Here is a 23,661-nt window from a genome sequence, read left to right as displayed (position 1 = left end):
TAAGCAATTCAATCCATTTTTCAAAACACAATCATTTCACAATAAGAGCTATCTCAATTGTTTTTGAGACAGCTTTTATACGTAACATTTTTGTTCCCCTAACAATACTTTATTTGACAATATTTTATGGGTCAGTTGATTGGTGAATCCTGACACACAGAGGGTCTGTAAGTTCTTATCTGCTCATTTGCCAATCTCCTGTGTTATTGGGTGTATTTATTTGTGCCATACTAACTACAACCAAATATTTCCCTTAGACGTAGCGGGCTTCTCCTGATAGCTGCTGGATTGATTTTTCCATATACTTTCCCATATCCGTCAAGTAGACTTTGTTTCATAGTTCTCTCCATACCTTTGAGAGTACTACAGAATACTGCATCTCCCCTGTTGATATGTCACTCACTGGCAATGAGATAATGGGAATTACTCTAGTTTTAAAGAAATTGAAGTAATTTCACAAATTTCAATAAGAATAGATTTTAAAAGCATGTTGTTATTGACTCCAAAGGCAGTGTTTCTCAGCTCTTTGCTTTTTCCCAGTTAACTGTAACAGTTACATACCATGATGTAAAAACTCCTGCACATTTTTCCCTGTGCATAGTAGAGCAGTCCTTTAGCCGTAGCAGAAAAATGTGCTAGAGTCAGATCCAGCTCAAGAAATCTCTGGGGAATCATAAATTATGCGTTTGCTTCTCCTGTAAGCTAACAAAAACCCTTTCAGCTTGCAGAGGCCCCTTGTTTTCCTTTCTGCATTTCTGTCATACTTATTTGTAAAAGGCATAAAGGTAGAAAGATACACTATAGTGGAAACCCCCCAAATGCTTTTGTTTAAATAATCTGAGGGGTTTTTTTCTGTTAGCGAGGGATAACTCACATATATTGTTTAGAACAAGAAAGAAGCAAAATTAGAATAAATTAAACTGCTGTTCTCCAGACTATCTCACTCAATTCATAAATTAATTATATTTTATAGACAGGGAATGAAGCATACCCCAAAGCAACTCTTATTGTTGTAACCTACCCCGGAAACTTAAGGTTAAATAAATCTAATAAGTGCCGATAACATAAACACAGTCTCTCTAGGTGATTTTTTCAGTGACAGCACTGGTTCCATTTTGAAAATGATAATGATTTTATTATTTATATCCCACCAATCTGGCTGGGTTTCCCCAGCCACTCTGGGTGGCTTACAGCATATATAAAAACATAATACAGTAAAACATCAAATATTAAAATCTTCCCAAAACAGGGCTACCTTCAGATGTCTTCTAAAAGTTGTATAGTTCTTTATCTCCTTGACATTCGAAGGGTGTTCTACAGGGAGGATGCCACGACCGGAAATTTGCATATAAAAACAATATTTACATTATTTAGAGACAGAAAGGTAGAATGCTTACTAATGCTTATTTATCAAAACTGGCTTCATTTCCCTTAATTAAGTGAATCAGAAGAATAATAGTTCAATGATAGAATATTCATGTTTCAACGGCTCTAGTTCAAAATGCCAGTCACCTCTTGAAAGACCATGACAATATAATTGACGCTGCCAGACAAGATAGACCAACTTGGTAGAAGTCAGCTTTATGTGTTCAATTCTGAGAAGTTATTGCAATCATGCTCTAGTAAGAAATGCTTATTGATGCATCTCAAGAGAACATCTTTGGCATGCATCTCAAGGATACTGTATTTGTAGGGCTCTGCCCATACATGTTGTTGTTAAGTCGTTTAGTCGTGTCCGACTCTTCGTGAGCCCATGGACCAGAACCCGCCAGGCATTCCTGTCTTCCACTGCCTCCCGCAGTTTAGTCAGACTCATGTTGGTAACTTCGAGAACATTGTCCCTTGTGCCCTCAATCTTTCCCAACATTATGGTCTTTTCCAGGGAGTCTTCTCTTCCCATGAAGTGGCCAAAATATTGGAACCTCAGCTTCAGGATCTGTCCTTAATTCAAAAGCATCAATTCTTCGCCGATCAGCCTTCTTTATGGTCCAGCTCTCACTTCCATACATCACTACCCGTACATAGTATTTGAGTTATAGGAGGGGAGACCCACCTGGGCCCCATTTTCATTTTCACCAGACCTGCAATTTGGCTAAAACTGGGAGGTGTTGGGAGTGGGTTTCATTATGCCCCCACACCCTCATAATTCAAGTGTTGCTTAGGCTCAACAGCAAGTAATCAGTGGGATTTTGTAAAATTAAAACAGATGGCTCTAGCATGCTGGATCTAGCAGAATCAAAACATCTTCCAGAATTCACATTCAGGACCTTACTTTTTGTAAACCGCTCACAGAGAAAGATGTTACCGTAGTAGTAGCCTGTATTTTGATGGAGGCTTTGAGAAGGGTATGCCATGAAAGCCTAGGAGGATCCCTTGCTTGGGAATCGTGGGGTTGACATTCTTTTTGCACTGCGTGCTGCTGCACCTTACGATTTTCCCATTGCATTCTCTGCTGATGGGGACACAACACAAAAAAAAAACCCACCATAGTTTCGCACGACAGCTGATTTGCAAGTGCATTGTTGGAGGATCTACAGTGGGGAGATGAGATCATTGACTTTTGCAGGATTGTTAGGCCTCTGGCCCAGGTGAGCGGACCCCGAGGCATGCTGCGCGCGCCTGGTTGCCCTTCTTTCCTCCTCAGCAAGCGCGGCAAAACTCTTCGACGGCCAGGAGAACCTCCCCCTGCCTCCCGCCAGCTCAAGTCACACCCCAGCTAAGGAAAAAAAAACATTCGCGAAGCAGGCAGCCCCCCTCCGCCGGGGCTGAAAATGATTTTGGCACCGGCACGCCGGGGCTACGCAGTGCGAAGCGGGGCACTCTTCCAACTTCTCCTCTCGCCGCACCCCCCACCCCCCCAACCGCGAGAGCCAAGGCCATCATCAAGCGCTTCACGTGCCGACGCTTCCCAGAGGCTCCTCGCGCGCCTGGCCGGGCTGCGGGTCCCGGTGGCGCCCACGATGCAGACGGCTAAGGTAAGGAGGGCGCGGGGAGACGCCGCGGACCCTCGGCGCAAGCTTCCCGCCTGCTTGCCGTCGCTCCAATTCCCTTGTTAAGGCGGCGGCCGCGGCCGCAGCTGCTCCTGCCGGTGGGGCAGGAAGGCTTAGCGCGGATTTTGTTGAAACGCGCGCGCTGGGGCGGCGGAACTCTTCCCAGGCGGCGCGCGGGGTGCTTTCCCTCCGAGGTCCTTGGGAGCCGGTGGGCGTAGTAGTAGTAGTAGTAGTAGTAGTAGTAATAATAATAATAATAATAATAATAATAATAATAATAATAATAATAATAATAATGAATAGATTCGAAGCAGCTTTTAAATTCGGTCCGAATGGGAAGCAGCAGAGGATTACATCGTGCCAGCTGAGATGCTCGCCAAAGACAGCGCGGCTGGGGTGCGCGGTGGCGCAGCGGGAGAATAGTTCGCACTGCCCCACCCCCGGCAAACCAGAGCTGAGGACGCTGTTGGGTTGGCGGGTGCTGTAGTCGGCGGGTTGGACTAGATGGCCCTTGGAGGATCCTTTCCAGCTCTCCAAGTTCTATGACCAAGCGTTGCGACTGCGAGGAGTGAGGCTCCCGACCTGTAATTGTTTAACAGACGCAAGGATTAGAAGAGCGGGCGAGGTGTGATATTGTGTACAGGTTTACTGGGGGGGGGGGCATGGATTTCACTACTTGGGCATCCTCTGCCAATGGCACCTACTTAGCTGACAGAATGACGCCTTCCTTGCTTGGGAAGTGGATTCCTATTGTTACTCTCAAAACTTAATTCTGAATGCTGACTTATCTGTTTGATGAGTTTATATGCACAGATCTAAATTCCCAGGTGGCGTGGGACCCAGGTGGCGCTGTGGTTAAACCACTGAGCCTAGGGCTTGCTGATCGGAAGGTCAGCGGTTCGAATCCCTGTGACGGGGTGAGCTCCCGTTGCTTGGTCCCAGCTCCTGCCAACCTAGCAGTTCGAAAGCACGTCAAAATGCAAGTAGATAAATAGGAACTGCTACAGCGGGAAGGTAAACGGCGTTTCCATGTGCTGCTCTGGTTTGCCCGAAGCGGCTTTGTCATGCTGGCCACATGACCTGGAAGCTATACGCCGGCTCCCTCGGCCAATAATGCGAGATGAGCGCGCAACCCCAGAGTCGGTCACGACTGGACCTAATGGTCAGGGGTCCCTTTACCTTTACCTTTTAAATTCCTTTCAAAAATGATTTAGCAATGACTTACCAATCATAGATTAGCTTATTAAAGTTAATCTTTATATGCTTACCTGCGGGGGGGGGGGACGACTGCCCCCCATATCAAGTAAGTAAATTAAAATACTTAACTAAAAGTAGAAATTGTAGAAAGATCTTGACAGATTTTTCTGAGCACTTGTAAATTTAAAGTAATTTAAAACAACAGTTGTTTAGACATTTCATTCCGAAGACAGAGCCAGACAGAGGATGGTGGCAGGTGGGTGTCTCCCCCCCCCCAGCAACTTAAATCCTGGCTATGCCTATGCTTGGATTATGTCCAATTTAACTTCATAGGGCTTACTTTTAAGTAGACATGTGTAGGATTCCATTGCAAATCTCTCTTGCGAACTAAAACTGGTATACCTGTTATCCTCCTTCAAATGTGGAAGTGTTGGGGAAGCAATCACCTAGAAAAGCATCCTTTATATGTTTTCCTTCCCCCTGCATTATAGGTGTGGGTGCTTGCCTGCCTTCTCTTGTGTGGACTCCCTTTCCCTGGATTAGAGACTTTCAAGGTAAGCAAGCGCCCACTGCGTGCTCGAACCTGCGCCGACAGGCCGGAAGAGCTTCTGGAGCAGCTGTATGGGCGACTCACTGCAGGGATGCTCAGCGCCTTCCATCACACTTTGCAGCTGGAGCCTCTGGAAAAAGATCACAATACCAGTTGTCCAGCAGGGGGCAGATCAGCTGCGGACAAGGTATACAGGCTCCCTATCAACCTCAACAGCGTCTCTCCTTGGTCCTACAGGTAATGTGAACACAATTCATCTGCCACTCCTTAGCTTAAAATGTGAAGGAGGGTTGTGTGGTCTTCTTATCTCTCCAACTACGGCTATGTGTCGCTGAACTTCAGTTCCCATCAGCCCCAGCCAGCATGGCCAATGGTTAGGGGTGATGGAGGTCATAGTCCCTATAACATCTGGAGGCCACAGGTTCCCCATCCCCACCTCTGTGGCTTGAAGGGAGATGCCACACATGGGTGTCCTGTTCTGCTCTCTAGTAATTAGGCTGTCACATTTTTAGCCCAACCGCAACATCTGGGGAGCTGCTGTTTTAAATGTGCATACATGTGTCACAACAGGAAGAGTAGATTTCAAAGCAAATGCATCCAAAGTGGGGCAGTTTCTAATTTTAAAAACGTGTGTTATTATTATAATAGTCTGAACAAATAGCAGCATTTGCATTTGTACCTTCGTGGGAAGTGCAAATATTGTCTTTTTAATGGCCACTAATAAACATTGGCTTATGTGGTTTGTATTCTGCCTGATTTAGCTTTAAAAACAGTTGTTTTCTTAATACGGTATTTTAAAACTAACTTTATGTATTCAGAAACAATGTTTACAAAGAATACAAACTGAATGCCAGCCCTCTAAACAGAAGCTCTGTATATACTGAAATATCCAAAATAGTCCTTATACTTTGCCTGAGTAGTTTAAAACTGTTATTATACTATTAACACTGAAGGTCACATAAGGTTGATCCACTAGTAGATCAGCTGGGTGATTTGCACTAGATCTACAAGGGCTTCTATTTTTCCCATTGTGTAACAATAGCAAGAAGGGGAAAGCTTTCTCACCCCATCCTCCCCCCCCCCCCCCAAATATCAGGCTGCTTAAGTGAAGAAAGCTTGGAAGAAGACAAAGTTGATTTGTGTGCAAAAATACTGTGAGTTCCGCTCTGATACTGAGTACATGTTCAGTTGTATTCTGTTCCTGAATTTACAGGACTCTATTAGAAAGCAAAAGTCGAGTCCACAGTCCTGGTCCCAACTATGCCTAGTCTAAGTAACGGCTTCCAGCTTCCAGTTCTGATTAATCGGGGCAGTCAACAAAACCAGAAATAGAATTAAGCTGTTTTGACCCTGGCTTCTGTTTAGTGGCTCTTCTTTTTCTCCGGCCAAGTACCAGAGAGGAGAGTTCAAAAGTGTTCATACGTTTTCTTTCATGGGTAATGCCTCCCATAAACAAGTTGGAACCTGAGAGGCCAGTTCGAATGCCATCATGCTGTCCAGGGGTTTCCCCCCTAGAAAATAGGTGCTGGTACTCACCATAAAGTTGTTACTGTAAGTGCCGCACTTTTTAGCAACTAAAAAAAGAGGTGCCAGTACTGCGTACACTTGAGTACCCCCTGAAAAAATAGCACTGATGCTGTCCGCCCTTGAGAGAGCTGTCCTGTGCTCCCCTGCACGCACTCTCTCCCCCATCCAGTTGCACAGATGCTGAGATGTCCCGCTCTCAAATTCGTCTGCCTTTGTTTCCCTTCCGCATGGCCCCTCCTGATACTTTTCATCTCCTCGCTGACTTGTTCACCAGCTCCCACTTGTGATGTCATCTCCAGATGTCATTGGCCTGACCGGTTTAGAGTCCAGATTATTATTAATGATAGTGATGGTAAATAAATCCAGGCCTAAAGTCTTTTCCTGCAACTCTTCCCTAGACACCTAACCCCAGTTTGATACACTGGCATTTATCACTACTCCTTCCAGTCTGTGTGGCTGCATTCCTAGCTCAGGCAACTGGGTTATTTCACAAAAGAGATAGAAGGCATTGCTGAAATCCGCATGTAGGAATCATAGAATCATAGAGTTGGAAGAGACCACAAGGGCCATCCAGTCCAACCCCCTGCCAAGCAGGAAACACCATCAAAGCATTCTTGACATATGCCTGTCAAGCCTCTGCTTAAAGACCTCCAAAGAAGGAGACTCCACCACACTCTTGGTAGCAAATTCCACTGCCGAATGGCTCTTACTGTCAGGAAGTTCTTCCTAATGTTTAGGTGGAATCTTCTTTCTTGTAGTTTGAATCCATTGCTCCGTGTCCGTTTCTCTGGAGCAGCAGAAAACAACCTTTCTCCCTCCTCTATATGACATCCTTTTATATATTTGAACATGGCTATCATATCACCCCTTTAACCTTATCTTTTCCAGGCTAAACATACCCATGCCAGACAGATCTGCGATAAGCCTTTTTGGATCTGTAGTGCAGAGGTGGGGAACAGGATTTGGCCACTGGGCCAGATCATTCTTCCACCCACTCATGCAAGCCAACTATGACAGGTGGGTGGGGCTACTCATCTGCCAATCACCTAACATCACAGTGACATCAGGTGGCCCTTTTTTTTGCACAGGACTTTGCAGGCAATGCCGGTCGTCTGTTCAGCAGTGCCTGAGCACCCCTATCAGCTGCACCAGGTCCCATATCTGACACTGGGTCTAAGACTTGTGGGCTTGACTTGGAGGAAATGGTCTGGCGCTGCCTTTCCCTAGGTGTAATACGATTCAATTAATCTCAGTTCATAGTCCTTAGGACTACGTCAGCAGGTTGATTCGGCAGCAGTTCAGCTTCAGCATCCTTAGAAGATGCAGAGCCACCACACAGGTGCAGAGTACCACAAATGTGTTTCATCAAAGAACACACCTAAGGGATTGTTCAGTTGAAATTGCAGCCTTGCAAGGGGAAAGCTAACACAACACAAGTGGAAGCTCCCCAGTGTTACTGTAGACGAACCAGGTCACTTAGTGCCATTCGCTTGCAGAAATGATCATGTGGAGCAATGTAGAGATGTGGAAGCATTTGGAAAGACCTGTAGGTATACATTGGAACAAATTGCATGTCAAAAATGGCACTGCCACCGTAACTCTCATGCTCTGTGCTGAAAATTCCACCTCCTCAAATTGGATGGGCAACAGCATTTGCGCTCTTTATAACACACTCAGGGATCTAACTTAATATGTTGAACCTAAACCTTGCTGTTCGGTAAAGGTAAAGGTAAAGGGACCCCTGACCGTTAGGTCCAGTCATGACTGACTCTGGGGTTGCGCGCTCATCTCGCATTATTGGCCAAGGGAGCCGGCGTATAGCTTCCAGGTCATGTGGCCAGCATGACAAAGCCGCTTCTGGCAAACCAGAGCAGCACACGGAAACGCTGTTTAACTTCCTGCAGGAGCGGTACCTATTTATCTACTTGCACTTTGATGTGCTTTCGAACTGCTAGGTTGGCAGGAGCTGGGACCGAGCAACGGGAGCTCCCCCCATCACAGGGATTCGAACTGCTGACCTTCTGATCGGCAACCCCTAGGCTCTGTGGTTTAACCCACAACGCCACCTGCGTCCCCTTTGCTGTTCAGTAAAGGTAAAGGGACCCCTGACCATTAGGTCCAGTCGTGACCGACTCTGGGGTTGCGCGCTCATCTCGCATTATTGGCCGAGGGAGCCGGCGTATAGCTTCCAGGTCATGTGGCCAGCATGACAAAGCCGCTTCGGGCAAACCAGAGCAGCACATGGAAACGCCGTTTACCTTCCCGCTGTAGCGGTTCCTATTTATCTACTTGCATTTTGATGTGCTTTCAAACTGCTAGGTTGGCAGGAGCTGGGACCAAGCAACGGGAGCTCACCCCGTCACAGGGATTCGAACCGCCGACCTTCTGATCAGCAAGCCCTAGGCTCAGTGGTTTAACCACAGCGCCACCTGGGTCCCTTGCTGTTCAGTAGGATGTACCAATAGCTCCAGTGGAAGATGCTTCTGGTAAGCATGCTTAAGACTGTAGCCACTGCCTTCTTTTTTCTAGTTCACTGGATGTTAATTTGACTACAGAAAATGGTCAAAATGCTAGAGGTGCCTGCGTGTAAGGAAACTACTTAAACTACAGTAGTCCAAATGGCTCGAGTAAGTGAGCAAAGTACAAAAGAAAACATAATTATCAGGATTCTAATCTTCAGGAAGAGATCTTCTTTATCCCAAATCAATTAAACTTTAAGGGCATATCTCAGTAGTAGTGCTCATGTTTTGCATGCAGAAGGTACGGCTGGGAATGTTGCTTGCCTGAAACCCTAGACAACTGCCAGTCAGTGTGGACAATACTGAGTTAGATAGGCCAATGGTGTGTCTCGCTGTAAGCCTGCTTCCTATGTTCATTTCAAAGACCTAATTCCAAATAGGCTTCAGTTGCCACTCAAAGTTTTAGAAGTGTTAAAGGATTTAGGAGACTGAGCTTAAGACATATATTATTATTGCGTGTCTCTCAAGGGAGGCACACAGGCATTTTGGTAACACTTATTTTTGCAGCCTCCATTCTATAGGGCCCAATCTGGCACTACTGCTTTCACATTCTTCTTCTGTATTTTTAATGACTAATTCCAGACATCCTGAACAGAGTCCAACTTGTAGGAAGCTTATGCAGACTACAGTCATCTTGAATCACTATTAATTCACTCCTGACACTGAGCAACAAAACATTTAAGGTTTGAAGCAAATATAATTTGGTTAACAGCAATAGCAAATGTAATTGGATAACCTCTCGGGACTCAGTCCTGTTTGCCTTTAACTGATCTGTACATGTATTTCAAAAATCTAAAAGGTAGTCATTTCTCTTTTACTCTCTAGACTTTTTTTTTGGTACATTCAGGCACTCCAAATACAAATTCCAGGTGCACAAATATATCTTCTGGTTAGATCAGCATCAGAGTCGGATAAGAACTGGTCAGTGAGCGACTTGGCCTACCCATAGTGCTAGTTTGCACAGCTCATGAATGTTTTAGAAAATGTAAACCTTGGTAAATAGTGAGTATCGTTCAAGAAATTTGTTTTGACCATTCTCCTATAGCAGGTTAATTTGGTCATATTTATAGGGGGTGGATGTATTTAAGTAAGTCTGGGGCATGGAGTTTGAAGCACTAATAGGGTTTTGAAGCACTAATAGGGTGCTGCCACTAATTTTTTAAAAAACACCTCCATCTTTTTTTCCTATTCATTCTTTAAGTGAAAGTCAGTGTCACAAATGGAAAAGCCTGCTTTACAATAAGCACAGTCATACCGTGAAGACCCTGCTTATCCTTAATGGGTTTTTTTTTTATGTAGCCATTTGTGTGTAGAAAGCTGCATCAGTTGATTTACTGACTGTCAGGCAGTCTTTAGGCACCATGGCACTTACCAGAAGAAGAAAAAACTGGACCGAGAAAACCCTGCTTCACATTTTTTCCTTGTTCCTCATTGGTGTTGGCATGTGAGCCTCTTTCTCGGGGCTTACTATTTATAGAATGCTGTATAAATATTAATATAATTGTATCACATGTATTACAAACTTGTAGACAGGGGCAGGGATTCCCTACGTGGACAGATAGCTCAAGGCACCAAAGCCTTTCTTTTTAAAAGGGGGCGTTTCTGCACCAAGGCAATGAGGCTTGGTTGCGCAAAAAGTGAGCTTTCTCAGGAAAATTGCTTCTGTTTCACATATGGACATGAGTTGCAGAAACTTGGATCTAGTTTTGTGTTCTGTTTGAAGCCAGAGGTCATCTTCATCCTCTTTCCAGAGCATCGATCTATGTGATGCTAGAGCTCTGTGCCAAACATGTCCCCAAGCATGGCTTTGAATTGCGCCTAATTTCTTCCATTCCGCATTTGTTAGTGAGCTTCCAAGCAGCAACAGATTCTGAAAAGGAAAGGTTGTTTGATTTCCCCACCTCTTATTTAAAAATGCTTTTGCCTTCCTTGCTTTTACAAAGTTACTTATCGCCTGCCTGCGAGTAGACAAATATCCCTATTATGACAAAGGCCAGAACTACACATTTATTGCAGCTCTGTGAGTCCTTCAAAAGTGTAACTGGGTCTTGCTAAGTCAAGGAAGGGAGCTCAACGAGTTTTGGCTGTTACATGACACTTTTTCCCTCCTCTCCCCCGCTCCTGCCATGTGCCCCCTGTGTAAATCTGCTCCAGAGGTGGGGGGACGGGACCTGGAAGAGTTTTAGGGGGCACACAAAGGGTGCAGAGGTTAGTGGATCACAGCTAAAACATTGCGCATCTAAAACTCATTGCGTTATCAGGACTGTTTCATTGGAAACCCACCTCCCCAAGCTGCTTATTATTATTATTATTATTATTATTATTATTATTATTATTATTATTTTGGCAAAGAGTGATAAGGGAAGAACTTTAGGCCTGCTGTTAAAAACAAGGAGGAGCAGGGCCAGGAAAAAGGGGTCCAGGTCTGTCCACAACAAAGGCAGTGGATTAGTGCTAAGGGTGTGTGGAAGAATAGAGATGACATACCCTCTACAGCTAAGAATCCCCCTAAGGAAACAATTGATGTGCATCGGCTATGAGAGAGTTGAGCCGAATGAATCCACTGTACCATTGCATGAACGAGGAAATTGAGCATGCCGTTGTTTCAGATGCTGATCCGTTTAGGGAGCTGTCCAAAGGGTTTCTCTCTCCAAGTTTTCAAATAAGCAGGCCGTGTCTAAGAGCTGCAGCTGTTCCCCTCCTTCCCTCTCCTTGGCATAATAACGAAAACATTATTTAATGCAGTGCAAAGCAACTGTCAACATTTTGCCGTAATCTTTTCCAGCTGGGATAAAACAAGGAGTTGGGAGACGGTCGAGGACACATGAACTGAGTCCCTTTTCTTTTCCTTTGGCACAGAATCTCCTATGACCCGGCAAGGTATCCAAAGTACATCCCCGAAGCCTATTGCCTATGCAAGGGCTGCCTGACTGGTGTTTACGGGGAGGAGAACTTCCACTTCCGGAGTGTCCCAGTGCTAATGCCAGCAGTCATCTTGCGCCGAACCACGACGTGCACCGGAGGACGCTATGTCTACACAGAGGATTATGTCACTATCCCAGTGGGCTGCACCTGTGTACCACAGGTACATGAAAAAGAAGTCGAGGGTGTAAATTCCAGCATAGACAAGCAAGGGGTAAAGTTGCTCGTTGAATCGCAACAGCAAGCCACCATCAGAATGAAAGCCCCCAAAGAAAACTGATGGCAAAGGTTGCTTTGCATGTCCTTTTAGTTTTGCCATTCCCCGGTTCTGGGAGTTCTAGAGCCCATTCATAAACACACACACACACACACCCCTGCATGATGATGAGGGCTGCAGCCTGCATCCATGAATGAGCCATCGGAGAACAGTTCATATGCACAGGAAGTTTGTGCCAGCTCAAATACAGTCCCCTTCAGTGCAGTCAGATCAATGTACCTGGCTGTGAGGCCCTTGTTTTTGAGAGGCCAGGTGATGCTTGTGCATATATAGGGCCCACCCATAGAAGCAGCGTGCTTTGAAAATAGCATTGCAAACGTTGCAAAGACAGAAGCTGGAGGTGCAGTGGGACACAGCCCAGTGACACAGAGCCATAATGAGATTTGAAGAATCATAATGGGAATGAGTTGCACAAATTAAGAAATCACGCCTGGAAAGTAGTGCTGGGGATACAGTAGGGGTCCAGGAAAAATGAGGCTTGTACCACCTAATAGCTGCTATAGATAAAGGCAGAGGTCCACAAATGTTGGCTTTGCTCTGAAGCAGAGCCATTATGTGTCGTCATCACTGATCCTCTTCTGAGACTCACAAATGCTGATCCCTTTGGGTCTGTCATGTCATACTGAACCTTAAAGGGTGCAAGCAACTCATTTTTTATCTGTTCCGGACGTCAAACGATAGTGGACCCCCTTTTGTCAAATCTCCCAAATCCTTATTGTAGTGGTTGCTGAAAGGGGTGTGTCTTTAAGATGTGACCCTGATGTTGGGATTCTGATGTTAGGATTCTAACAGTGCAATGTCCTGGACTCCGGATTATTTTTGCTTCAGCTTTAATTATTACTTCTGTGTTCGAAAGAAGAAAACATTTCACAAAATATCATTTCAAAAGCAGCATCAGCAGACTTGCTGGAAAGGTAGCATCCTCACAATACAAAGGAGTCTCAGTCTATGAATAGTTTACTCAAAGGGCAGCGCGAAATGTAGAGAAGTGAAGAACTTTACTGCTGGCGTTAACAAGCAGTAAAGTACTGGTGTTTTTCCCAGTTTACAGCTCAGATGTTGATCAGGGCAGTATTATATATGCTGCAAATGCACACCAACCCTATACAATATATGGTACTCTTGCTCACATAACATCATGGAAAGAGGTCTTGGCTTGAAAAATAGTCTGGCTTATGACCCCTTTCAGAAGTGTGGAAACATGCCAGTTGCCCTTTTAAGCTGTTCTTAGCTTTCTTACAAGCTAGTTATCAGTTATAGATTTTTCAGGCTGCAGGAGCCTTTGGGAATAACAAGGATGATGAGAGATCAGATAAATGAAACCAAACTGCTTGGCCAAGGGGGAGTAAATGTGCCTTGGCTTCCATCGGTGAGAGAGCAGAGCTTCTGCCAAATTTAATGAATGTATGAGCCAAAAGCTCTAAACAGCAAAGGTTCAGCAAACTGTGTAAGCTGGAGGCAGCTGCCTCTTTGAACACTCAACAATAGACAAAGCTGTTGACTCAATTTACAGGGTTAATTCTGTCTATAACCCCTTTCTCCGCAACTTCCTACACTGCAAGCACCATCCTTTATGGATATTCTGTGACCTTCCTCATTTCCCAAGCCACCCATTCCACTTGGTGAGAGTGAGCCATGGTTTTCTAATGTGTAATGTTAGCAGACATCAATAGGTTATCAAATTGCTTTGGCTTTATTCATGTATCTTTCTAACTATCAGGTAGATGGCTGCTAATCTATCTCCAAATTGCACACATGGCACAACAGTTGCCATTCGGCCTTTGTTTAGGGTGACCAGAATGACACCACTGGGCATTCAGTAGTTGTGTAGAAGGGGTGGCAAATTTTTGGGATGAAGATTTCCCCTCAATTTAAGGAAGACACAAATTGAGCATAGCAACTAGGATGATGATCTGAGAAGGGTGACTAGGAGGAAGAATCTGTAAACCAAATCCTATAAGGAACAATTAAAGAATACCTGGGTGCATCTAGCCTGGAAAAGATTAAGGAGAGACATTCCAGCCGTCTTCAAATATCTGAAGGGCTTTCATGTAGCAAATGGAAGAATTTTGTGTTCTGTTGCTCCCAAGGGTAAATCTAGAACAGTTTGCAAATGAGCTGAAAGCTGAGGCATGTCCCTCCCCACTGCTTTATTAATGAACCTTTGCACCAGAAGCGGCTTTGTCATGCTGGCCACATGACCCAGAAAAACCATCTGCGGACAAATGGCGGTTCCCTTAGCCAGTAAAGCGAGATGAGCGCTGCAACCCCACAGTCATCCATGACTGGACTTAACGGTCAGGGGTCCCTTTACCATTACTGATAAAACAGTGCAGGTTGATCCATAATAATGTGAACCTATTTTTGGACGGTTTTACTAATGTGCACACTTGTTTTGGCACGCTCGTAAATACCTCCCAAAAAGAATCATCACACAATTGTGTAGAATCACATATTGCTTTTTTACAATATTACCACACACATGTTCACAAACACACTGGTAAAATGGTAGAAAAGGGTTGCAGTGCAATCTTGATCAAGTTTGTCCGTCCTGGTCCCTGCCCCCCCCCCCAACTGTTTTATCAACACGTGGGGAGGAGTGACAGACACCATGGAAAGCCACTGCTAATCAAAATAGGCAGTGCTGGGCAAAAACTGATCTGCTGTAAGGCAGCTTCCTATGTTCCTCCGTAAAAATGGAAAAGAAGAAAAGAACTCAAATACAGAACAATTGTGAATTTCTAATCCAATTGGAAACGAGATCAGCTAATTCAGATTTCCCAAAATCCAGGTAGAAACTTCTGAAATGTGCCTAATGGAGCCTGGCTAACCTTTGCATCCAATAACATGTCCTTCTTCTAGAAAACTTCCCCAATGATGAATTTTATTTCTCTCTCCATTGCTGCGCTACACTGCACTATGCTGTGGCTCTTCCAGCCAAACATTCCTTTGAGATTACTTCACAGCGCTGAGTCCATGGACCCCTAACAGAATCTCTGCATTCTATAGTATACTGGGGTGGTGGGGAGGGGATGGGTAAGGAAGGCAGATTTAAAAGGAAAGAAATGCTAGTTGAATGCAGTCCAGACATAATTTGTGAGCACAATTCAAAGGAAACACTGGCAGCTATACATAATTTGATATAACTTTTATGGCAGGAACCCCTCCCTGCAACTTTTATTGGGAATTCAGAGGTGCAAATTGTGGTAGTCATTCACTTTAGTATCGAAATCAACCGCCACAGAGGATTTTCCTTGCATCTGCCTTGTATTTTACAATACAACCAGCAGCATCCCACCATAATTTCCAGCATCAAACTATTCAGGCATCTGTGACTACTATATGGCAACTCACTGGGCGTGCACTATCAGAGAACAGCTAATTTTAATGCACCCATTTGACCACAGTTCATATGCTAAAACTGGGTGACTTATGTGTATCTGCAAGTGTCTAACGCTAAAGTTGTGGTTTTCAAATGCCCCCGGAGAATCTTTTTCACATTGGCAAACTAGTTAATGACCTCTGCACATTTTGGTTGGAGGCGATTATTCATAATGGGAAGGAATAAGAATTTGCGTGGGGAATGCAACTATTATTGTAGAGGAAACTGTTCCAGTCAAAGAGCAGAGTACTTGGCGGCTTAAGTAAGGGCAAGATTTCAAAGTACAGGCAATATACAGGCTTAGTCTGGAGTTCTGAGATAATGAATACAAACCAGACTCGAACTATTGAAGGTTTTGTGCCAAGGCATATGTATCCAATGTTCTCTTTTGCTCTCATTTCAGAATTTAGTTCATATTAAAACAAAAATTTAAAACCTTTGGTGGCTAAGTTAAAGCACAGATGGCTGTCACCTGTAGAATGCACCCTGCAGGGATGTAGGGATGCTGGGCAAGTGAGATGTGCTATGGCTGTGGGAACTGCTGAAATGCAGGGTTGTATGAAGATGCCAGGGCACTCAACTTCATAAGAACATAAAAGAACCCATGCTGGATCAGGTCAATGGCCCATCTAGTCCAGGTAGGCTGTTCCCACTGTGGCCAACCGGGTGTCTATGGGAAGCTTTCCTCTACCCAAAATATTAGGGGGAAAGAAGGAGCAGATGTGTAAACACAAGGACCAGTGCATGGAAAGCTGGAAACCTCATGGGAAATGTTAACATCACACTTAACATGGACGTCAGCAAGCTCTTCAAAGCAAACTGGAGAAATGGGAGACTTGTAAAAATGGGAAGACTGACTTAAAAGGGAAGTAAGTACTGTATTTTTCCACGTATAAGACAATTTTTTAAAAATAAAAATATAGTAAAAATTGGGGGTCATCTTATACATGGATAGTGCAGGGGGGGACGGGCGATTGGTGGCATCTGCGAGCAGGAGATGGTCATGGGTGATTTGGTGGCTGCGGCAAGGCCTGCTACTGATGCCCCCCTTTCCCTTAATTTAGAGTCCCAAAAAAATAGGGTTCATCTTACACACCGGCGCGTGTTATACACTGAAAAATACAGTAGTATCCTGCACTGCTGAGCAGGGTGTAACTAAAATGAATGGCTGCATCTTTCCTCCCAGTAACTGCGTTAATCATTTGCTGGACTTGTTCTCAGCTTCAGTTGCCCACAGAGCAATAGGAAAGGGAGCAAGACCTGTCAGTTGGGTTGGCAGAGTACAGTATAAGAATTGTTTTGGTGGGAGAAAGGTTATGCAATGTTACTGCACCTGTCCCATGTCCACCCTTGCCTCTCATCATCACCACCTCCCTCCTTTTAGCACAAATACTGCTGAATGTTAAAAACAAATTACAAATGTTCACACCTTCAGAGAAGGAAAAAAGCCCCAGACTGAAATATTTGGTTAAATCTTTATGAGCAGTGTCAAGAAACAGAATCAGAATCTAGTCCAGAATCATAGTTCACGTAACATCTAAATTCATTGGCTAGGTTTCGAGTATGTTTTGGAATAAACTTGCTCATCTTCACACCAAGATACTTAGCAGCATATTCCTCCATAACAGCACCTGCAGCGGAAAATGAACAAAAGATCATGTCTTAATGGAACAAAGAGAGTAAGAACTTTCTTGTTGGCCCATCCCATTTCAAACTGTGGCCAACCTCAGACTTCTCAGAAGCAGGGCATGAAGGCAAACAGACTTTCTCTATGGTTGCCCCGAGCAGCCAATGTCCTAAGTCAACAGTTTGCTATCATAGCAAAGCAATGGCATATTTAAATTATCTTTTTAACTACTACTGTTTCCCCCCACTATCCTATATCCCTTTACAACGGCTTTCTGTGAGAGTTGACTTTTCCCCAAATCAAGATGCTGTACAAAGTCATGAGCACTATCCTTTTAAATGAATGCAGACACTATAATGACAGATAATAAGATGTTAGGTGTTGCAGTGCTTATACCTGTACAAAGCAGAACCTTTCCTTTAGTTAAGTATTTCATGGTTTCTGCAGTTTTTCTGAGACACTCTTCAGACAGGTAGGGTGGATCTGCTACGACAATGTCAAAACTGTGTGGTGTGAGGTTGGTCGGAAGGTTCAAGGGATTGTTGTAATCATAGAAAACATATTCAGCTCCATACACAGAAAATCTTTGGTCATATTCCAATAAACATGTTGAAAAATCTTTGTTGTCCCGTTCTTTCAATTTTTGATAAACACTGGGTGCACTAACACATGCTATACTGAAAAGATAAAGAGATGAAGAAAAAGGTTCAGATATTTAATCCAGAACTTGTGCTAAACAGCGTGTGCGTGGCAACTTGAAGTTTGCATCGGCATAGCAATTACCCCAAAGAAAGGGATTTCTTTTTTCGAGTGGATATGCTTACTTAGGAAACTTTACAAGCAACTGCAAACAAAACCCTCACACACTAAGTCTTCCTTATTAAGAAAGGAGAAGACCCTTCTGCTCCTTCAGATATGACAAGGTTAAACAATGCATTTTTATTACCCGCATATTTCCAATGATATCTCTACTGACTGCATTGTGTATATTCAACAATTACAGTTTTCATGCTCCAAGAAATGCAGTCCCCACCACTTGCAGGAGCCAAGGGCTGAGCTTCTGCACTACAAAAACAGTTGATCATACAGAGGTAATGTGCACAATTAGGACTGACATGTCACAGGAACCAGAAAACATGGTTCCTCCAAACAGTTCTGGAATGCCATATTAGTCAAATTCACAATAAATATAAAAGAGGTCTTAGAGATGGACAGGAGTTATTAGCATCCCTTGGACCTCAGAAGTGAGGCTTGAAATCATTGCACAAATTAATAGATGGCCTCAAGTCTCCGCCTCAATTCATCTGTAAAATGGAAATGTTGGTTCCTTCGTCACAGGTAGGTGATAAGGAAAGCTTTGCATGTTATATGCAATGTAGAAATTACAAACACCATTTCACAGTCCTGTGCTTTAATGATCAATGTTGTCTCACTATCAAAGCTGTAGCGATGTACTACAGAAAGGTTGACACATTAACATACTACAAAAAAACCCCAGAAAACAGTATTACAATATTTTCAAAAAGACAAAAACACATTGCTAGATTTATAGAACTCACCTGCCACCGCTTCCAACTGCTCTTGCAGCCTCGTTAGCTAAATGGAGCGCAGTTTCAGCATCATACCAAAACTGGCTCAGTTGCTGGGGGGAAATAAAGCACAAATATCAGTAATACACTTTTCTTGTACAATAAATGTCTACTTTGCTTCTGCTGAGTCAACAGAATGGGGGGGGGGGGGACACAGACATCCCACTAAGCAGAATGGGGCTCAGGGTTGTATATGGCCTCCACTACAGATATCCAGCAGTTGTGTCCTTTTCACTTTCCATTTCATTCTCCCCGAGGTAAAAAGGGCAAACAGAAGAAAAAGGAGACACAACATGTCAATGATCGTGGTAGAGATCTGAAAGGTCAAGCTGGAAGGATCAAAATCAGGGGTCCCCAAACTTACCCGGCTTTCGGCCGGATGCCCGTCGCGCCAATTGCGTGGTGGGCCGGAGGGTGGGGGGGGCACGTGTGGGAGCGTGCGGCTGTGCACGCCCATGCGCAATTTCTGGCACACTCCCGACCTGGAAAGCGCCGGAAATAGCTTGTGCGCATGTGCAGAAGCCTCTTCCGACCCGGAAGTACACCGGAAATGGCGCTTGCGCATGCGCGCAAACTATTTCCATTGCTTTTCCGGGTCGGAAGTCGGCAGCCACGCCGCACCGTGCCGGTAAGAGCGGGCGGCGACAGCGGGTGACGGGGGTCCCTGGGGGCTGCATAAAAGAGCCTTGGGGGCCGTATGTGGCCCCCGGACTGTAGTCTGGGGACCCCTGATCAAGATGATAAGATACAATGAACTGAGCAGAAAATGCTGAGTGTGGGGCCTGCATTGGGGAGGGAGTTAAGGATTGGCTGTTGGGTGCAGACAGTGGACATACACTCCAGAATCACATTCATGTTAACAATTCATAATTTGTTACAGTATTTAAAATATGTATATGTGTGTGGCCCAGGCTTATGAGAAACAGCAGGAACTAGCTGCTAAGAGAAGTGGACAGGGAGACTAGAATGGGAAACAAGCAGGGTGGGGGAGGACCACATGATTGAGGCTTGGAAGAAATAATGATGAGAGTTTGTGTCCCAAACTGGGATCAAGAATACAAGTAAGATTTTCCAGGGCTCCAGTCTTGGTTCCCTGCACCCTCCAAATATCCAGTCCATACCCATTTCTTTGTCATGAGAAAAATGGGAAAGTCCAGGTTAGGTAGAAAAAACTGAGCCAATGATAACTTTGTTTCTTAGTATTAAATTGGATCTTTCGTTCCGCTTAATTTTTCACTGAAGGAAAAGATAATGTCTCTTCCACTTTCCCAAACTGCACGTTTCCCATGAGAAGCAAGCTAATGAGTGGAAATAGTACAATTATACTACAGTAATGCAGTCATTGTCTAACAAACAGGAACACACACCACTATAGACAATTTGCTTGCCCAGAGTTTACATTCTCTGAAATGTTTCTCAATACAGTACAGTGGAACCTTGGTTTATGAACACCTCGGTTTACGAATTTTCGGTTTACGAATGCCACGGACCCATCTGGAACGGATTAATTCACTTTCCATTACTTTCAATGGGAAAGTTCGCTTCAGTTTATGAACAGACTTCCGGAACCAATTGTGTTCATAAACCGAGGTACCACTGTACAGCAAGCGGACTTAAAAGCCAAAACCAAGTAAAAAATTTCATCTGAGCTGTAACAATAATGGTGAATGTCATTTAGCATTCCAACTATTGATAGTCTCGTTGGGTGCCTCTCTCTCTTTTGTCCTGCATATCTGTGATCCTGTACCATTCTATAGAAGTGCTACCACAAACTGTATTTTAGTCAAAATGCACCAGCTTACCCAGTTCTCTTCTATTGAGCCAAGAGAATTGTTATCAAATCTTTCTGTTGCCTTAATGTCTTCTCTCTGCTGTTGCTCAATATAGAACTCCTGCAGAGCAGATAAGGCTTCAGATGAAAGCTGAGGGACATCATCGTCACTGTCACTCATTTTCTAGAAGCAAAGCAAAGCAAAATAAAGCCCTTTTGTTAACAAAAAATCTTCAAAAGATACAGGGACTAGCTGTAAAATTGTATCTATTTGCCATAAGAGGCAGAAATGAAAGCGTTTTCTCATTTCTGGAAACAACAAAAATAGGAATCAAGGCAATATTTCAGAAATATTTTAAATTTCATACATTGTGACTGCCCATACATCATGGAGAGCATCTCTAGGAATCCTTATAGGAAAGGAGTTCTCAAATACTGTGAATGTTTGCAGCTGATATTATTCCGGATTAATTCCCTTCCTATGTTATTTTCATGTTGAAGTTACGGTACATTTTAATTGGTGGGGAGGTGAGGAGCAAGGAAACTAGAAACACTCTTTAGTTTTACTTTTAAGGTGTCAAGCAAAAATGTTATGTTTAAACAGTATATTTTATTATTCTCTACTGAGCCAATATCAGCACAGCTGTCAACTTCAAAAGAAACATGTTTTCATGTCTACAAACTTCCAGCTGTGTATATTTGCAGTATGTTAAACATGGTTCATAATGAAAGTCTTGTATGTATTAAGATTGTATTTGACAAATGTATGTCTAAAGCAATTTAGTAGTAGTAGTAGTAGTAGTAGTAGTAGTAGTAGTAATTTTTATACCACACCCATCTGGCTGGGATTCCCCAGCCATAATAATAATAATAATTTTTATACCCCACCCATCTGGCTGGGTTTCCCCAGCCACTCTGGGCAGCTTACAGTACATATAAAAATATTGTAAAACATAAGACATTTAATTTTTCCCAATACAGATACCTTCAGATGTCTTCTAAAAGTCTAACAGTTGTTTATTTCCTTGACATCTGATGGGAGTTCCACAGGGCAGGCACCACTACTGAGAAGGCCCTCAGCCTTGTTCCCTGTAACCTCACTTCTCGCAGGAGGCCCTTGGAGCTGGACCTCAGTGTCCGGGCTGAACCATGGGGGTGGAGACGCTCCTTCAGGTATACTGGGCCAAGGCTGTTTAGGGCTTTAAAGGTGAGCACCAACACTTTGAATTGTGCTCGGAAACATACTGGGAGCCAATGTAGGTATTTCAGGACCGGTATTATATGGTCTCAGCAGCCACTCCCAGTCAGCAATCTAGCTGCCACATTCTGGATTGTCATTTCCAAGTCACCTTCAAATGTAGCCCCACGTAGAGTGCATTGCAGTAGTCCAAGAGGGAGATAACTAGAGCATGCACCACCCTGGCAAGACAGTTCACAGGCAGGTAGGGTCTTAGCCTGTGTACCAGATGGAGCTGGTAGACAGCTGCCCTGGACACAGAACTGACCTGCGCCTCCATGGACAGCTGTGAGTCCAAAATGACTCCCAAGCTGCGCACCTGGTACGTACCCCATTCAGGACCAGGGAGTCCCCCACACCTGTCCACCCTGTCCCCCAAGAACAGTACTTCTGTCTTGTCAGGATTCAACCTCAATCTGTTAGCTGCCATCTATCTTCCAACCGCTTCCAGACACTCACACAGGTCATTCACCGCCTTCACTGGTTCCGATTTAAAAGAGAGGTAAAGCTGGATATCATCCGCATACTGATGAACACCCAGCCTAACCCCCCCCCCCCATGATCTCTCCCAGCAGCTCCATATAGATGTTTAAAAACATCTCTCTAGTGTATTACAGAAATGCTTCTTAAAAATTTATTGCCTAGTTCACCATCACTCTGGGGCTTACGTGACCAATTTATATCAGAAACATATAACCGATCGGGACACAATTTCTTCATATAACTTTGTATAGCGGTTGGCATGTAGGATGAGGTTTGGAAAGTCAGACTCAAGCCCCACTCCGTCATAAAGCTCACAATGCGTCGGAAGTCGCTTTGCCGCTTGACCTACATTGTGTTATTGGTTTTGATTTTTATCTAAGCAGAGATGAGGAGCCTGCGTCCCGGGACGCCAGACGTTGTTGGATTACAACTCCTACCATCCCCAACTATGGACTGTGCTGAGATTGCCACAGCTTCTCCATCCCCAACCCAAGTAGTTCAAGGAAGCCACCACACCTTAAGACCCTGTTAGCCCAATTCATATTTGCAGGCACTGGAGTGAAGTAAAGCATTACCAAGGCCTTCCTTGACTTCTGCTCAGCAGGGAACTTTGACTCCAGCATAGGGAGCAGGGCATAGCTGTCAACTTTTCCCTTTTCTCGCGAGGGAGCCTATTCAGCATAAGGGTATTTCCCTTTAAAAAAGGGAAAACTTGACAGCTATGGAGCAGGGAGAGTTTTACACTATTCCTGAAACATTTTGGGCTCGCTGCCTCTTCTCAATACCACCCATTTGTGCAACCTTTTATACGTTTAAACGTTCCCTTTTATACCACCCACTTGTGCAACCTTTTATACGTTCCCTCTTCCTGTCCTTTCAAAAAGAAAAAGGAGGCATTTGGCTAGCTAGCGACTTCGAGGGCGCATGCATCCCTGGAAGGCGGCGTGAGGAAACCTCAGGGAAATAGAACAAGTTTGCCACACTGACTGCCCCCCCCCCAGTTTTTAAAGGAAGTGCGTTGGGAACTGCGGCGTCGAGGAACTCTGCAAACACACGCATACACGAGGAAATAAACGCAAAATAAATAAACCCAGAAGCTGAGCGCTGTTTGCGGGAACATGCTGCACCAACTTTGCCCCAGTCGCTAACGTTTTTCATGATGCTGCGAGCCCAGCCCAATGCAAACCTTCTCTCCCCACCCCCCACCCCCGTCCCACGGCACGTCCTCTTCGTCCAACCTATTCCCCCCCATAGGCAGGCACAACATTGAGAGCAGCCGGGCCTCCCCATCTCTTCTCTCGGGATTCCGCGCCTTCCCTCCCGCGCCGGCAGCCATTTCCCCTTCCCCTCCACTCACCGCAGCGCGGCCTCTCCGCCCGCGGCCTCCCTTCGCCAGGCTCCGCCCGCCTCCCCTCGCGAGCCGCCCGGCTGGGAAGCTTCTCTCTTGCGCCCTCTAGCGCAGGGAAAGCGGCTCCTTTGCTCGCTCTGTTTTTATCCCTCAGAGCGAGCCAGGTTTTTTTACTACAGTATTTTCTTTAATCTTGCCACCATAGCTGTCAAGTTTTCCCTTTTCTCGCGAGGAAGCCTATT

The 23,661-nt window shown here is 44.6% G+C and overlaps 2 protein-coding genes across 3 annotated transcripts; one reads left to right on the top strand and one right to left on the bottom strand.

Moving 5' to 3' along the window:
* The first annotated feature begins 2,803 nt into the window (after positions 1-2,803).
* IL17D (interleukin 17D) lies at positions 2,804-16,388 on the top strand. Its single transcript, XM_035116165.2, has 3 exons — positions 2,804-2,975; positions 4,679-4,974; positions 11,643-16,388. The coding sequence occupies exons 1-3, from the start codon at positions 2,961-2,963 to the stop codon at positions 11,983-11,985; spliced, it is 654 nt and encodes a 217-aa protein (XP_034972056.1). The 5' UTR covers positions 2,804-2,960; the 3' UTR covers positions 11,986-16,388.
* Positions 16,389-16,431: 43 nt separating this feature from the next.
* EEF1AKMT1 (EEF1A lysine methyltransferase 1) lies at positions 16,432-23,567 on the bottom strand. 2 transcript variants are annotated; one of them, XM_035116166.2, is made up of 5 exons: positions 23,429-23,567; positions 20,383-20,535; positions 18,551-18,633; positions 17,388-17,668; positions 16,432-16,995 (listed from the first exon to the last, which is right to left on the bottom strand). In XM_035116166.2, exons 2-5 carry the CDS (start codon positions 20,530-20,532, stop codon positions 16,853-16,855), a joined length of 657 nt encoding a protein of 218 aa, XP_034972057.1. In that variant the 5' UTR covers positions 20,533-20,535; positions 23,429-23,567; the 3' UTR covers positions 16,432-16,852. The 2 variants fall into 2 exon arrangements, with proteins under 2 accessions (XP_034972057.1, XP_060129813.1); XM_060273830.1 differs by lacking the exon at positions 23,429-23,567 and adding an exon at positions 21,337-23,257.
* Between the last annotated feature and the right edge of the window lie 94 nt (positions 23,568-23,661).

This window comes from Zootoca vivipara, chromosome 4 (genome assembly GCF_963506605.1).
Source record: "Zootoca vivipara chromosome 4, rZooViv1.1, whole genome shotgun sequence".
NCBI classification, from domain to species: Eukaryota; Metazoa; Chordata; class Lepidosauria; order Squamata; family Lacertidae; genus Zootoca; species Zootoca vivipara.
This window is presented reverse-complemented; position numbering and strand designations above follow the sequence as displayed.